At 38.9% G+C, this 17,595-nt stretch overlaps 1 protein-coding gene across 1 annotated transcript in view; it reads right to left on the bottom strand.

Annotated features, from left to right (window-relative positions):
- The window catches only part of LOC113527774 (disintegrin and metalloproteinase domain-containing protein 12), a 100,180-nt gene that overhangs the window by 76,117 nt on the left and 6,468 nt on the right, over positions 1–17,595 (bottom strand). The window contains exons 2-3 of the mRNA XM_026915906.3: positions 6,861–6,973; positions 2,962–3,035 (exon numbers count right to left, since the gene is read on the bottom strand). Of these exons, the coding sequence (XP_026771707.1) occupies positions 2,962–3,035; positions 6,861–6,973 (187 nt within the window). The remainder of the gene's footprint in view (positions 1–2,961; positions 3,036–6,860; positions 6,974–17,595) is intronic.

The raw sequence follows: 17,595 nt of genomic DNA, 5'->3' as shown, positions 1-17,595 counted from the left end.
CTGCTAATTAAATAATTGGAATAATTGGAAGAAATCATTTGTATTCTTTGTGTAGTGTACAGAGGACAGCACAAAAGACTGTGGTTGTGTTTATTTTCTTTGCAATGATTCAAACTCTGTCTCACTTCTACAGTCTGATGACACATTACACTCAGCCCAGTGTAATTAAAATGATCATCCAGAACCTTCACTACACACACACACACACACACACACACACACACACACAGAGGCACCTTTGTGCTGTTGAATACTGTAGTGTGTACGATAATTGTCTGCCAATGTCTGATTCAAGAATATCTGGAGTATGAATAACAACGTGAGCTAACTTATTAATTTGTTTGATCTTGCCATGCTGGGATAAAAAGAAATCCATTTAAATGTAGTTTTATATAGATTTCATAAGCAGTTTTAATGTACTGCCTGCATAAAAAGGGATTTAAACCATAGACTATAATCCTTCCACTGACTTTTCCAGAGCGCACTGAATAATAAGACACACTTTCCCATTATTCCCCCAGCCGAGTCTGATTTCACATGTCTAAAAGAGTGCATTCTCAGACACCCCACTCTCCAGTTCTTCAACTCCCATCATGACCTCTTACTCCCATAATGACTCATTATCAGGTCCACACTTTAACATTCTCACTCAAGGTCTCTCTGACTCTGCAGGTTAGGTACTCCAACCCAAAATGAGCTTCACAAGCATCTGGCTGTCATCACAAACACACACACACACTGAATTTCACGCACTTTCATGTGCAGTATTCTGTAATTAGGTTCTGTTGTGCTACTTTCAAAGCCCCGGGCAGGAATCTGTCAGTGCAAATGTTCAGATGTTTTTTTTTTTTTTTCCAGAGGTCACTCTTTTGAAAAGAGACACCAATTAGGCTGAAGCAAGTCAAATCTTCTTCAGTGCAAGATGCATAATGTTCATGACGAATTACAGCACAGCCTTTCACACATCAGATCAGATTCTGTTTTTCATGTTACTGGACACCATAAGCTAAAAAGGTTCTGGATGTATGTCATCTCTGTGCTAAACCACTGTCTGGTTGGCATTTTTGTAAAGTATCTTTTGGAGGCCAGCCATCTTATGCTTGACCAAATTCTGTATAAAGATGCCTAATGAAGCCAGTTGGCCCAGGGGCAAAGTCCCAGAAAAAAATGCATGAAAATCACTGTTTCTTTTTTAATATCTGAAAACTGAAGCTGATATTTTTCTTCTATTTTCATTTGGCCAAAACCTTTATCCAGGGTGAGCTATAATTGAGAGAGGATAACATTCCTAGTAGCTCAAAGGACCCACAGTGTCTCTCTGGCAGTTGACAACTTTCCACTTCCTAGTCCAACTAGAAACTAAAATACCATGGCCTTATAGTGTGTTAAATAGGGAATAAAACACAGCAGTTATAGAAAAATAATCAACAAAGGGGTGGTGTGATGAGGCCCAAAACGAAGCGGAATTAGTTTTGATACTCTCAGGTTATAATTTTATTTTCTAGTACATCTTTTATTCCTCTTACACCACAGCAATTTTCCAATGTGTATTTATTTAAAGAATTATATTAAATCATGATGTCACACTTTTTTTATCTGTTTATAGTTATTTAATTTAATCTTTAATGTTGTGTGAATGTCCATGAAACAAATTAGATCCTGCTATGTTTTACATTATAGTAGCTCTAAACAGTCATTCCTTCATAAGCCATAAGTCTTTTTTTCTTTTTCTCGAAATTAATAAGACAAAAAGAAACTAAGCTTGTCAAGTCCACAATATACTGTGTTGAAAAACTTACACAATTACTAAGCACTGACACTGGAGACTCCTTCCATAGATGTTAAAAAAATGTCTCCTTACAGAAAACTTCACCCTGTCAACCATTATATGTTTTTCATTTTTGAATAACATGGTTTGTCACACGTTTTGTCTATTATTAGACTTATATTATGTGGAGTGTAAGTCTCTGTGAATTAGCTGTTACTATAGAAACAGTAATGTATGAGAATGAACGTAATAATATAAACATGTGATTTGCCTTGCAGCCAGAATTACTGTCAGAGCTGCTGCTATAGAAAATTAATCAACAACTTCTGACCAATCAGATTCAAGAATTTCACAGTGCTGTGGTAAAGTTTTTTAGCCAACAGTCAATGGAAGTTAATCAATAAACCTACTAACATTTTATCAACTGCTTCTTCATTTTATACTAATGACAATAACAATGAAATAAAAATATGCAGCCCCACTGACATGTGAGGACAACCGGAACATTGTCTCTGGTTTTGTGGGGAATTCACTGACATGGAAAAGCCGGTAAATATAAAATCATATTAGCTGGTCTCAAATAAAATTCATCCAAGGTAAGCCATATGAGCATAGCTGAGGTATTTCATTACTGCATTTAATGAAAACTGACTAACTGTTAGTGAGACAGAAAGACATTTCTGTTCAGAGAGCTTGGAGAAGAAGAAGCCCCAGAGCATCTCTGAGCGTCAGTTTGCAGTGAAGTGTGTGTACTTCCATGAAGCAGACTTGGATAAAAGATGCCGTCAAGTTCTCAAAAGTTCATCTGAGTTATGAGAATGAAATGTAATGTTAAGCTTGTATGCAAGGCTAGGACATTATTTATTTATTTAGTTTCTGAGTATCTGAAGAGACCACACATTATAGAATGCACAACACAAGATAAAGAATAGTGATCTTCAGGACTGTGTTTTCAGGATGTCTGGTTTATGAAGCTTTTGTACCAGGTAGCAATCACAAAAATGAAGGCGAAATGAGTGGTGTGAGGAGGAGGGTGTTTTTTGTATTCACTATTAGAGATTAGAGGACAAGTTGGACCTCACATGCATCTGTCACCAATTTGTGTTCCAGAAAAAGCTCCTCTTGTAACAAGTGGGGAGAGCGAGCAAGTGAGAGAGAGAGAGAGAGAGAGAGAGAGAAGGATGGAGGCTTACTCATTTTTCTGCAGAATGAGCAGCAGCTGTTTGCCTTCCGCCTCAATCTGGAGCCTCAGTGATGCAGGGTGTCCCTGAAACCAGAGAGAGAGAGAGAGAGAGAGAGAGAGAGAGAGAGAAAGAGAGAGAGAGAAAGAGAGAAGTGACATGGATGCTTAGCATTAGACAGATCAGGGGTAACCAAGCTCTAGCACTCGCAACAACTCTTCAACCTCTTCTTGGTTTTTTTCCCAACAAAAAGACCTAGACCACTTTAGAGAGACACTTTTACATATTTTGTGGTGTGAAGAATTTTTAAGAAAAGCATAAATTACTAAATGATAGGGAAGAATTCAATTAGCCACCTGTTACCACCACTTCAGCAACATCGGCAAATTGAATTCATTTATATGCAAATTGTTGCATAACTACTTAACTGATACGTAAAAACACTAAAGATGATTGGATGGCAGCTTAATTAAGTGCATCTGTGGTGTTACATCATCTTTCGTCCCACTAGTCAGTCTCAGTCTGTTTGGCTAAAATGTAATTACTGAATGGTGTCAGTCACATGATAATTTGGACCGTATGACCAGCCAAGTGGTCATTGTGTGATAAATAACACAACTGTCACGCTAAATCAATGCTCCTGTAACCATATTGGAATGTAACCATGGCAACAAGCATAAAAAGCATTTTAGGCTAGACCCCTATTCATATTTCACATATTTCATATGTGGTTACATATTTTAATCAAAAGCAACAAGAACAGAGCAAGAAAACACCCATAGAGATGTAACTATAGCAACAATCACATGTATTGCCATAATGGTAGCCCACCGATATGTTTGGAACTATAAAAAGTTAGATAAATAAAAATGAGCTACTCTTACAGTTATGAGGAAGAAAACATGTGCATAGCCTCTGTTGTATGCAGTCACGGGAATAATGAGATATGGTTTGCTGAAAATAAATGGATGCTTCATTGCCTTTTCTTACCCCTTTCTGTCATTTTTGTGAGACTTTGCTGGCTGTTGTCTCACATGCTACAAATCAGCAATAATAGTTGGTTTATATATTATGACAAATATGACACACTGTTTATGATGCTGCTGTAGACTTCATAATAATACAGTCATGATAGAACCTTTTTTGAGAAATAGGGTATGTCAGGTGATATTCATTATTAGGTCAGAGATGATGTATCCCTTATTTCCCTACATGTAGTATATGCAACACTATGACATCTATTTAGACAATAATGAGTCACGCTAATATGACGTTTATATCACTGAATGTAAGCTGCTATGAGAACTAATTCCATCATATAACATCATCCATGACATGTCTATGACAGAATTATATTAATCTTATGAGCCAAAGTTCACATATAGTGCTCCAGGCTATAATAACTCTCACACTTTTACCAAACTTTGGGCTGGAAGTAAATTTTATTTAAACCATTATGATAAGATCTTCATGAGCTGACTGCAGTTAATCGTGAAAAAACGCAGACCTTAGTTATGTTATACACAGCTTCATGCATATGATGTCTGTTTATGTATTCCACAGGCTGCTTTTGTGTACACACACACACACACACACACACACACAAATCTGGGTGGTCTCTCTTTCCCCTACACCTATTGCTTAAGGCAGTGCACATGTTAAATAATAAAGCTGCCTTTTATTGACTCCACTATGAAAACAACACACAGGAAGCTTACAATAATAAATGCCTTACTTCAGCATATTTGCAACAGCTAAATGTTTACTGTGGCACAAAAAGATGACTATAATTAACTGCAACTGTGGCCTACTCCTCCCCACAGAGCTCGCTATTCCTAAGACCAACAGCAAAGACGTTCATCCGCACAAGATTTTCATGTCTGCACTGGTTTATAAATGTTTATCATTAAAGATAATTTATCTTGCAAAAAGCAAGTTGGCTTTATGACTACATTTGAGAAAGTGAACCTCACAACATGCACTTCTCTGTGTAATGCACACCTTTCTCCAAATTTGCAGAAGGAGAAAAAAAAGACCAATCTGATGAATAGAGTTTGAAAAGTGCTGGGAAATTGTAGACCGTGTTTTACGGATGGCTGGAGGACTGGAACTATGATTCATACCTGGCACAGCATTTCCAAATACAGTGCAGAAACCTGAATTGCAAATATTTCATTAGCAGGTTCTTTCCCTCCCTATCTGTTCTAGCTCCTTCTCTCTCACTCTTTTTCTCTTTCTCTCTCTAATTTTCCATATATTCAGACCACTGCTGAATTGGAGGATAAAGAGGATAAAGAGGTAGTTCTTTCTGCTTAAACACCATTCAGAATAAATTAGGACCACTGCTTCTTAGGCAGACTCTTCTTTGTATGCAAGAACAAAACATGGGACTTTGAACAGAAATGATAAGCCAAACTACTGAATTAAAAATGTAATGAGGAAACAGTGCTCTATTTAGTATACTGTCTATATCTTCAGAAATGGTATGATAAGTAAGGCTGCATAATGTAATAACTGTTCACCCAAATATGAGCAAAACCTTACAATTGCACTTTTCAACTGTTCATCCAATAAATAACAATTTTCAGTTGGTGAATGAGAATAGAGGTTCCCAATGAGTGTCATGACAAATCACAGGCATCCACATGATCTGCCAAATCATGTACAGTATATGTATAAATACATATAGGGCAGATGTCATATTTGTCATGACAGTTTATATTTAAGGTTACAACACAATTGTTTTATCATTATCAGTAACTGCTATGACATAACATGACATGATGCTATAATACATGATGTCATCCACTTTATATTGAGTCACCAAGAGATTTTTAACAACTGTTATTCATCATGGAGTTATACTTCATTTATGGAATCTTTTTGAAATAATAATTAAACCTGTCAAATTATTTCGAATCCCGACGATGCCACAGCCACCCACGGCTGGGAGTCCAGGGGAGCACGGCTAACTTTGCTCTCTTGGACTCCTGACCATGGATGGCTGTGGCATCATCAAGATTCAAAATGATCTGACGAGATTAATTATTATTTCAAAAATATTATAAAATATAAAATATATAAAATATATGGGAAGGGTGGCATACACTCTATCCCCTGTTAATCACAGTGACAATAGCCAATCAAAGGCATATGTGAGCTCATGTATGTGGAAGGGCAGATAATGCTTTCCTTTGAGAGTGTTAAAGACACTGGCAGTGTCTCATGCTATATTTTATGGTGCATGGCAATATTTTAAACAGCAAATGAGCAACACTGGTGATGGTTAAAATCTCATTGGATTAACAAACTTTATGTGATTATGTACAGTGGTAATGCAGGTATATAATAATCTGATGGTCAGTACAGATATCTGCATTTTATATTTACTAAACTATGTAACAGCTGAGATCCGATATGTGCTTTCAACTACTTTTCTGGTGCGCAAGCCCAGTGTGAAGCACAAGCCCAGACCTCTCATTAGACACAATGAGTTCAGAGTGTGTACTCTTTCAGGCTCTTAGGCACAGCGATTCATAAAAAGCATTGTTCAGTGTGTAAATATAACAAACACATGTGCTAGCTTTCCCTATTTGATGTATAACAGTTAAATGAGCGATACATGTTCAAGAGTTTTTGTTTCACTCAAACAATTGCAATGAAATGCATCTTTAAACCAGAAGGTAAGCATTTGTTAACTGCAGTCACCTTAGTGGTGATTAGCATATAACGCAATATAATTGCATCAATCATTACTCAACATCTATCAGTAACACAACAACTTACATCATTATGCATAAAACTGTTTCAACAACTCAGTATGTTCATGGCATGATTTTGTCAGTTTTATGACACAGGGATTCAGTAACGTTTTACCCAAAATCTAATTTTCATAAACATATAGTATTTACCATTGATTGCAAAAGGCTGATTGGTCTTTTCTGCCCACCAACAAGAAGCCATGGTTCTGTAGCGCCATAGTGTTCCACTTTACCCAAAGGCCCCAGCTGATTGGTTGGATTTGCTGAGAGAAAAAAAAAAGCACAGTATCAATTTATTGAAAGAAAGAAAACAAGTTTTACAGATACTAAATACAAAAAATAAAAATGAGGTATTTTTAGTGTAATATAGCACCTTACATATAACATCTGTGTAAAAATTGGTAAAAAGATTTGAAGAGAAGCTAAAAGAGCTTTTGTATGATATCCAGATGATGCAGGTTGCTATGTGTACCTGCTAGCCAGGGATATAACAATTTAACTTTTTTTTTTAATTTGACTTTGTGCCTCAGGATGTGCCTAATACTAATACACTGATCAGCCATAACATTAAAATACTGATAGGTGAAGTGAATAGCATTGATTATCTCATTACAATGACCCCTGTCAAGGGATATATGGGATATATTAGGCAACAAGTGAACAGTCACTTCTGTGAAGTTGATGTGTTGGAAGCAGGTAAAATAGGCAAGTGCAAGGATCTGAGCGACTTTGACAAGGGCTAAATTGTGATTGCTAGACAACTGGGTCAGAGCATCTCCAAAACAGCAGGTCTTGTGGGGTGTTCCCGGTATGCAATGGTTAGAATCTACCAAAAGTGATTCAAGGAAGGACAACCAGTGAACCTGCGACAGGGTCATGGGGGCCCAAGGCTCAATGATGTATGTGGGGAGTGAAGGCTAGCCCATCTGGTCTGATCCTAAAAAAGAGCTGCTGTAGCACAAATTGCTGAAAAAGTTAATGCTGGCTATGATAGAAAGGTGTCAGAACACACAGTGCATCACACCTTGCTGTGTATAGGGCTACATAGCTGCAGGCCAGTCAGAGTGCCCATGCTGATCCTGTCCACCACCAAAAGCACCTACAATGGGCGTATGAGCATCAGAACTGGATCATGGACCATGGTCCGATGAATTACGCTTTCTTTGGATGGCCAGGTGCTTACCTGGGGAAGAGATGGCACAAGGATGCATTCTGGGAAGAAGGCAAGCCGGCGGAGGCAGTGTGATGCTTTGGGCAATGTTCTGCTGGAAAACTTTGGGTCCTGGCATTCATGTGGATGTTACTTTGACACATACCACCTACCTAAACATTTTTGCAGACCAAGTACACCCCCTTCATGGCAACGATATTCCCTAATGGCAGTGGCCTCTTTCAGCAGGATAATGTGCCCTGCCACACTGCAAAAATTGTTCAGGTATGTTTTGAGGATCAAGGTGTTGACTTGGCCTCCAAATTCCCCAGCTCTCAATCCGATCGAGCATCTGTGGGATGTGCTGGATAAACAAGTCTGATCCATGGAGGCAACACTTCACAACTTACAGGACTTAAAGGATCTGCTGCTAATGTCTTGGTGCCAGATACCACAGCACACCTTCAGAGGTCTTGTGGAGTCCATGCCTCGATGAGTCTGAGCTGTTTTGGCAGAACAAGGGGGACCTACACAATATTAGGCAAGTTTTACTGTTCTAGCTGATTAGTGTAAAGCCATGTGTGGTTAGACACAAAGAAGTGGTAGCAGGAGCCAGTTAGCATAAAAAGACAAATGCAGTCACACTAAATGGTTTCTAATTGGCCTATTAGTGATATTATTTCTTTTGCTGAAATATAGCCTGTAAATCCTATGAAGTTCAGGGCTTTGCTCTTCATCGGGTTGAAATCGTCTGTCTTAATAGGACACAAGCTCCCCATGTCTTGGAGTGCAATAGCGATATATGAAGCTCTCTACAAATCAATAACAGCAAAAACACAGACCTGGCAATCCAATACTGGATGAGATGTGATCTAGCCTAGGCTGGCCGTGGGTGTCACACAAGCAAGCAATCACACACACACACACTCACACACACGCCCACACACACACACACACACACACAACCGTGACACCCAAAGGACAATGAAACACATACATGGCTATTGAACACATAAAGCAATGCTATAACAGTCCATAGTGTGCACAATTTAAACTCAAAATTAATTAATTAATAATATAGTTTATTATTATAGTTTATTAACTGCCCATCCACTATAACCTAGGGTTACACTAGTAAGTGACCTGAGACATTTTCTACATGAGTTTTACATTTCTGCTGCAGAACTACTAGCTAACTATGGCCCTTCTAAAATAACTAATGATTAATTACTGATCATATCAACACTAATCCCCAATAGCTAAGTCTTACTTTCATCCTGGAGAGCTACTACCTAATATACCTCAACCTGTTCCAACACCTTAGTGTTGAAAATGTAAATATTTATATGAGTTATTATAGGTCTCCTCAGAGGAGCACAGGGTTGGTGTGTAGATTTTATTTAGCCAGTCAAGATCTAAAGAAAGAAATGAACAGCAGTAACCTACAAAAATACAAGGCTGTAATGTAGCAGTGAGTAACACATATTCTACATTAACATACTTTAAATTTTTTTGTAAAGAATTTTCTTTTAAACAACAAAAATTAGCACAAAACACTAGCATGATTGTTACAAGCACACAATAGACAAACTACAAGCAACGTGAGGGACTTGTCGTCTGCTAGTGTGGACGTAGGTGAAGTGAGGTTCTCAGTTCTTTAGTTGTTTTTTCTTGCTGAGCAAAATCTATTTCTATTGCGAAGAATCTTCTGCCATTTGAGTAGAAATACCCTATGAGGTGCACAGATTGAGGTTGCTCTGCCCCTGCGTGGTTACCATTAGCCAGCTAGCCTGGAAAGACAGCTCTCCACAGCAACGCTATGCTAACAAGATTTAATGTGCGTTGAACAATTAACATGGTTTGTTAAGCTCACAGCTAATGCAGCTTGCTAGCGTTATTTGTGGTTGGGAGTGAATTTGGGTGGCTTTTTCTCTGTTTTGACATGTGTTCTTGTTTGGGCTTGAATAAAATAAGAGTCAAGTATACCTTTGGCTGGTTCAAAGTGCACTGCAATCATCTTTTTATGCAAATTTTGTGCCAACCTTTTACCCAGATTTCATTTTTTTCTGCATGGGAGCATCATCAGAAGTGTACAACCTTGAGCAACTTAGAGGCAGTGTGTTGTAAAGAGACTAACTCTGAAAAACTCTGGAATATTCATCAGAGGAAAACTTGATTCAAGGACGAGACATTATGCTTGTACAATGCTATCTAGAAATCACTTGACATTTGATAACTCTTGTTTTGCTTCCAACGCAGTTTCTCTAAAACCTTTCTCAGATTTGCATTATTAAATTCCCACAGGAATTTCTTAAGCACATTAAAACAAACAGCCAGAGGGTGAGTGTATCATTTATTCAGCCGTCTATCAGCCAGACATTAGCTCGACTCTTGAACCACTGCTCCATTAACTCAGAGTCTAGATTCCTTTAAAACCACAGCAAAGGCTGGTTAGAGGATTAGGAGGTTAACAATAGCCAGAGTCAGGGTCTAGACTGAGGTCATCTCTTTACAAGCAGTCTTAAACCACACGTGAAATCATCATCACGTTCTCGGCTGTGCTGTTCCGGTAGTGCTTTGAAGACTCAGTTCACAGCCATAACTTATTAGCTTCATTGCATTTAACAAGCTGTCTTTGAATGAGCATTTCAGTTATTATAGCACAGCTTTAGTTTAATGCTGTCTTTTAAACCGTGAAACGGGAGCAAAAACCCAGAAACAGACAGACAGCTTTTCCATATGTGAAACAAGAGACAGTTGTTAATTTTAGAATCTTTGATTCACATGGTTTAGCTACATCACTAGTGTCAGTAAATGAAAGAATTATAGGTCTGAATGTCTCTGGATGCAATAAGGCGGAGGTAAAACAAGCTCCGGTGCTCATTTATATGGCCAATAAATCCAAGTGTAAACACAAACCTCAATAAAGACGTCTCTAGCAGCAATCTTCTCCTTTCATTTTTTACACATCAAGAGGATTTGCTATTTATATTTCTTCAATAAAGTCATCCAAGTGCCATGTGTATGTGTGAGCGTGTAAGCCTATGACTAACACTATATCGCCTGTCATTAATGAGCGCAATGTACTGTGAATTGCTCCTTGACTCCTTGGGGCAAGCAAAGGGAAAAGAAAGTGTGTGTGTCTTAATGCTTACTAGATGTTGGTATCAGTGCATATTTTATGAGTACGAGTTACTGAGCACAGTATTGAACCAATTACCACTTACATTTACGTTTACATTTATGGCATTTGGCAGACGCCCTTATCCAGAGCGACATACAGAAATGCTCTGTAGTGTCTATCAATAAATACATCCTGATACTGGTTCACTAGGTCACAGACAAATTATACTATCAGTCTATAAAACTCTGTTGGGGAGGTAATATAGTTAGAAAAGCACACAGACAACACAAGATTTTTTTAAATAAAGTGCTAATACCTGATACTTGTATCGGTGTTAAGGGAATTCCTAATAGCAACAACTGATAATCCATACAAATTTGAACTAGCAAAAGTGATACGGTCAGATTTTGTTTGCTTTCATAACAAATAAGTTGTGAGGGAAGTGCAAACATTTGGCATGGATTTTTCAGGGATGTTTAAAGTATTTTTAATGGTAACTTTTTTTATATTAGATTTTCCACCATGCCTAAATTATTAGGTATTTCACAGTTCAGTGGATGCTTACATCAGTTTTAGACATACGCTGAATGCAGTTTTCTCTGCTCTGACTCAGAACGATGCAGACATAATCAATCCCTACATCTAAAGACGAAAAGTTTGAAATTGACTCCATATTTACCATCTCAGTCTGACATCATGCACCTGGATGTACTTGAGAAGAAATTTCTCCCCAAATGAATCATACCTCAGATTTGGCTTGCGACCATCTCAGCATGGTTTGATTTTTGAGCTAGGCAGAGTCTTGTGCTGTAAAAGATCTTCTGAATGACAGCAGAGCCTGTTTTCTGTCGCACACAACTCCTCAGTGTGACAGAACATGCAGAAATAATGATTTCCTAAAAGCATGGTTTTGCACTACAGATGGAATTTTGCATCTTTCAACCCTGATTTGATTAATTCACCCTCAACGGAGACCTATGCTGAGGACTGGTAACGATGGGGAAGGGCGCTTTCCCCACTTTTTATCCCTGTCCTTGGTTCCCCTCCCTTCTCCTCTCTTCACCTCTTCTCCTTTTTTCTTTTCTCCCATCCCTTTTGCTCCTCTCTTTCATTTGCTAATGAGCTGACCTCCTCTCAGGCTCTCAATAATAGCACTGTCCAAAACAAGCGGTCATGCAGTGACATCAACACTCTACTCAGCCTCTATGCTTACTAATGCCTGTGCCTGACTCATATTCAATTAGAAATGGGGGAAAAAATGAAGCCTTTGGTGACAGATTATTGCAAACATGGCAAGCAGTTTACAAGGGAATGGATGACATACACAATATCAAAGAGACTGAGGAGAGAGAAAGAAAAAAAAAACAGCCAAACACAGTAAATGTCTGACAAGTGGGAGAGAGTGCAAGAGAAAGAAACAAATCAGTGTGATGGACATTGGTCATGGTTGTGGACATGATGGGCCTCCCATGTTGTCGTGTCTTAAGGCTCTTAAGCTCACATAAAAGCAAGGTGTCATTCAATGCCATGAGTGAGAATGCCTTTGTTTAAATCATGTGCTTTCTACAGAAGTATCAGCAATTAGCCCTTGCAATGAAAAGTCTTTGTTGAACCTGAGATTAGTAAAGGTTAGGGGATACTACAATCCAGATTAAGAATAATCATAAACTGAATAGGATCTGCAGCATCTGCAGTAATCTCAACTAGATTAAATGTTAAAATGATATTGGATCTGTGTCCATAAATACCTGTAGTTAATTTGAATACAGAATATATTTCAAATGCCAGCCAGTCATCTTCATCTAGTGAAAAAATTAACCACAGATACATGATGAGGCCCAAGATACATCCTTCATCATTTTACACATGGTGCATCATTATGTAAAATCAACATCATCTTCCACCTTGTCACAAATCGCCCTCTTAGCATGCGTTTCCCATTGTGGCGAACACTGCTTGTGCTTATTCGTATTCTGTATTATATGTGCTTTGTTTGTCGTTTGTGCTTTGTTCATTTTTGACCATGTGCCTTTGTTTTGGTTTTGATCTCGTTTCTGCCCCGTCATGTCATCGGTTTGTTCCCCAAATGTGTGCACCTGTTCTGTTTTCAACCCGTAATTATTTTGTCTATACCCTCCAGTTTCTGTGTTTTATTGCCAATGTTACTCTGCATTTCTTAAGCCTCATTTTGTTAGTGCCTTGCTTCATAGATTTCTGTTTCCTGGTTTTGACCGTCACCTATTCGCTTTTTTTATGATAATAGATTATCCATGTTTAATGTCGCCTGCCTGTGCTTTGCCGCATGCTGCAGACATCGACTATGATTTTTGGATTACTCCTAATAAATACCATGCTGGTATAATATCATACCCAGTAAATGCATCCATCGTTTGAAGGAACACAGATAATTGAGCAACAGAATGCGTAGCAGCAAAATAACCTTGTTCAATCAGGATCTAGAAGTAGCAATAATGTCCTTAGTGTTACGAACATTATGATTAAAGCAATGGTCACACAAGATGTGAACAAAATCCAACCTGGAGAAAAAGCTTGTTTACTTGAATGTAAGAAGATGCAAAAAATAAAAATGGATTCACTTCCAGTAACAGTTTCAATTTCCCTGTATGTAAATTAACTTTACCCCCACAAATTTGCTAAACATGGCAGCATAAGCCAATAGAAATACAAGGCAAGGGTCATGGCTTTAAAAAAAAAACTCAGCATGAAGGAAAGGCTCATTATTACCATTTCAGGACCCAGTATTATAACAACAGCAACCTGAGAACTAAAACCTGCAGTACACAAAACATCGCCTGTAATAATGGCTATTGCTCCAGAAATATCTGAAATGTGCATACACACACTGATCAGCCATAACATTATACCACTTACAGGTGAAGTGAAAAGCAGTGATTATCTCATTACAATGACACATGTCAAGGGATATATGGGATATATTAGGCAGCAAGTGAACAGTCAGTTCTTGAAGATGATGTGTTGGGAGCAGGAAAAATAGGCAAGCGCTATTAGGCAAGGATCTGAGTGACTTTGACAAGGGCCAAATTGTGAGGGCTAGATGACTGGGTCAGATCATGTCCAAAATGGCAGGTCTTGTGGGGTGTTCCTGATATGCAGTGGTTAGAATCTACCAAAAGTGGTCCAAAGAGGGGCAACTGGTAATCCGGCAACAGGGTCATGGGCACCCAAGGCTCGTTGATGTGTGTGGGGAGCGAAGGCTAGCCTGTCTGGCTATGATAGAAAGGTGTCAGAACACACAGTACAACACAGCTTGCTGCATACGGTGCTGCATAGCCACAGACTGGTCAGAGTGCCCGTGTTGACCCCAGTCCATCGCCAAAAGCGCCTACAGTGTGCATGTGAGAATCAGAACTGGACCATGGAGCAGTGGAAGAAGGTGGCCTGGTCTGATGAATCACATTTTCTTTTACATCATGTGGATGGCCAGATGCATATGTGTCGCGTACCTGGGGAAGAGATGGCACCAGGATGCACTATGGGAAGAAGGGGGACCTGCACGATAGTAGGCTGGTGGTTTTAATGTCATGGCTGATCAGTGTATATACTGTATTTTTAGCAATTAGCTAACAATCCAACACAAACTAGCTAAATGAACCTGCTAATAATTTTCTATTTAACAAGCTAACATGCTAGTGGCACTCAGCACTCAGTTGTCAATTTCACAAACAACAAAATAGCTAACTGATTAAGGTTCGCTGTTCACTCAATCGCTGTTTTCCCTTCAGAAGCACATTACACCAGGTAAGAAATTCGAATGGTGTATCTGCTGCTCAAGGCTCCATTCAGAAGGCTTTGTCATCTGTCAAAAACACACCTCTTGCCACTGTTCTCAGTGTGAATATTGCAGTGATTGACAGCATGCACCAAAGCATGGCCATGTATAAAAATGATGTATGTCTAGGAAGATGGCGGAGAAACTAATCAATTTTTGAGAGCAAACCAACAAGGCATGACAATATATTTTCTGACAAATACTGGAAATGTCCTTGTGAAAGCAAACTAACAGATAATGTCAGGAACATGCACATTACTCAAGGAGCGATGAGGTTCATTGATTGAAAGCACTGTGAATTTAGTGTTGCGAAGGATGGAAAAACAAGGGTTTACAGTCAAACATGTCTCTTGCGAAACCCCTTATTGTCTAATAAGTTTTCTCTGTCTCTTCGCTTCACTCTCTCTGACCTTTATGTGCATACCGAAGCCCCTACTTTCTCCCAACGCATGACATCATCCTGCATATGGTCTGATAAATTACACCATGTATAGTACAGTAACAGGGTGAGAACAATGCCCCCTGCTGGTCACCACTTTAACTGTGATCCTCTCAAAGGTTGGCCTTTGCCCAGGTCGCTTGGCAGTCAAAAGTTAGCCAATGCAAAGTGGGAACAACAAATGACGTGTGTGTGTGTGTGTGTGTGTGTGTGTGTGCATGACACTCCCTGCAGTCATGAGAAGCACATGTCCGGCACTAGATCAAAGAAACCCTGTCTACATTGAATATTAGGAAAAGAAGCACTATTTCTTCCCCTTACATTTTGTTGTCCCTCATCCGTTAACATTTCATAAAAACACACCAAAAACTCAGTGTTTCCACATTCTGGGTGCAGATTATATTTTAATCATACGCTACTATTATATTAAGTGTTCCAAAAGGGTGTCAAAGGTTTATAGTGTTGAACACATATGAAAGTAAAAGTCAAATATCAATTAGAGTTGTCAAAAATATAGGCTACCACACAAAATGGCACTCAGTACCAGTTCCATTGGCCAAATTGCTGCAAAACTGTCAGCGAGGAATATTTTCCAGAATTCACAATGTTTAGCTGTGGAGCATGTGTAGCCTCGTACTAAGACCCAGCAAATGCCAGCCCAGGGGCTTTGGCATTCAGGGTGGGCAAGCAGCCGCACCATATGCCCCTCCATGGCAAAGAGAGTGTTGAGGAAAGCCAGAGCACACTCAGATAACCTCTCACCTTTGGATAAGAGCTGGAGAACAGGGATCGTAATGGAGTCAAACTGAGTTATGTGGGGCCACCAGCTTTGATCAAAGACACAAATTGACACTCGTCAGCTTTCTACATGACCTAAGCATGACAAATACCAAGCCATGCTCACATATAAGATTCATCCTGCATCTCCAGACAAATTTTCATTCCAGAATGAATTAATAAGAATTGTGACAGATTGCAATTATAGTGCATGCACATATTTCTGACATGCACATTTCCATCTTTTCACTAACATGCAATACAAGCAATGCCATGCCTCCAGTTCAAACAATGAGTTCTTTGTAATGTATGACATTTAGCTTTGCAAGGACTAGATGTTCGGCTGGTTCTTCTAGCCAACACATTCTGAGGCCACACAGACAGATGAGCAAAAAATGTTGACAATTTTTTTCATTCATGAATGTGAAATGACAGCTAAATACTAAATTCAGTCTTGTAAGTTAAAAAAAACAAAAACAATAAATGCAATGAAATTTTCCTCAACAAATAAGAACAGCCAGGCAACACATGCTCCACAGCTAAACACTGCGAATTCTAGAAAATATTCCTCACTGACAGTTTTGCAGTTTTGTAGCAATCGGGCAACTGCAATTGGTACTGCTATGTTTTGTGATTTCTGACAAAAGACTAATAAGAAAATTAATTCCACATCAGCTGACAAAATGAACTGTGTTATGAGGCTGGGTGATGGAGCATCTCCCCTGGGATTCTCTCTCTCTCTCTCTCTCTCTCTCTCTCCTATACCCAGTCCTACAATCAGCGTTAATGAAGCGTGATTCCTCCACGTGGCAGCATCTAGCCCAGAGGAGCTCTGAGAGCGTTACAGCTCACTGATCTATGCTTCCAGGCTGTTTACAAGACTAAATTTATAGGTCCTTATGGATAACTGAGTATGGATGTCATGGGGGATAAGTAGAGCTCATGGATATGGGCTTGTGCACTGAACTTGGACTCAGCTGGCCAGTCATTTCTAATGACTTTAAAGTTTTGGACAAGATGGTCTAAATATTGACTTTTTGGTCTTTTGAGTATCTCTTTACATTACTCACAGTGGATTGGTAATTGAAGCAATCGCATCTAGGAATTATTAATGTTATTGGTGCAATATGGTATAGCATGTTTTCATGCAAGATGTAGTTCATGGTGCTCTTAGGTATGGTTTGAATGCTGAAAAGATGCAGAGCCTTTAGGTTTTGTATTACATCCTGTAATTTCCACAAAACTAATTTAGGGTTAATTCCAAAAGTTCTTATTGTTCATAGTCCTCACTGTGCACACCCTCGGAAATACTACATATAGCATATTATTAATATGCAGTGTCAGCATGGTCTTGCAAATTTTGCAACAGATTGTATGAAATGTTACAAAATTAGAGTTAGGCTTAAAGTAAGGTAGCCTTTCATACCTCTTTCTGTGGACAAAATCCCAACAAAATGTCCTTAAATCCAAACAAATCTTTCAAGAAAGCGATTTCCTAAATAGTTCCCATTAGCATTCACTGTTTACACAAAGCAGGCTAATAGATACCATGTGTGATGGATCACACCCACATGACACGTCGAG

This window comes from Pangasianodon hypophthalmus, chromosome 12 (genome assembly GCF_027358585.1).
Source record: "Pangasianodon hypophthalmus isolate fPanHyp1 chromosome 12, fPanHyp1.pri, whole genome shotgun sequence".
NCBI lineage: Eukaryota > Metazoa > Chordata > Actinopteri > Siluriformes > Pangasiidae > Pangasianodon > Pangasianodon hypophthalmus.
The sequence above is the reverse complement of the archived record's forward strand: the minus strand, read 5'-3'. Positions and strand labels throughout refer to the sequence as shown.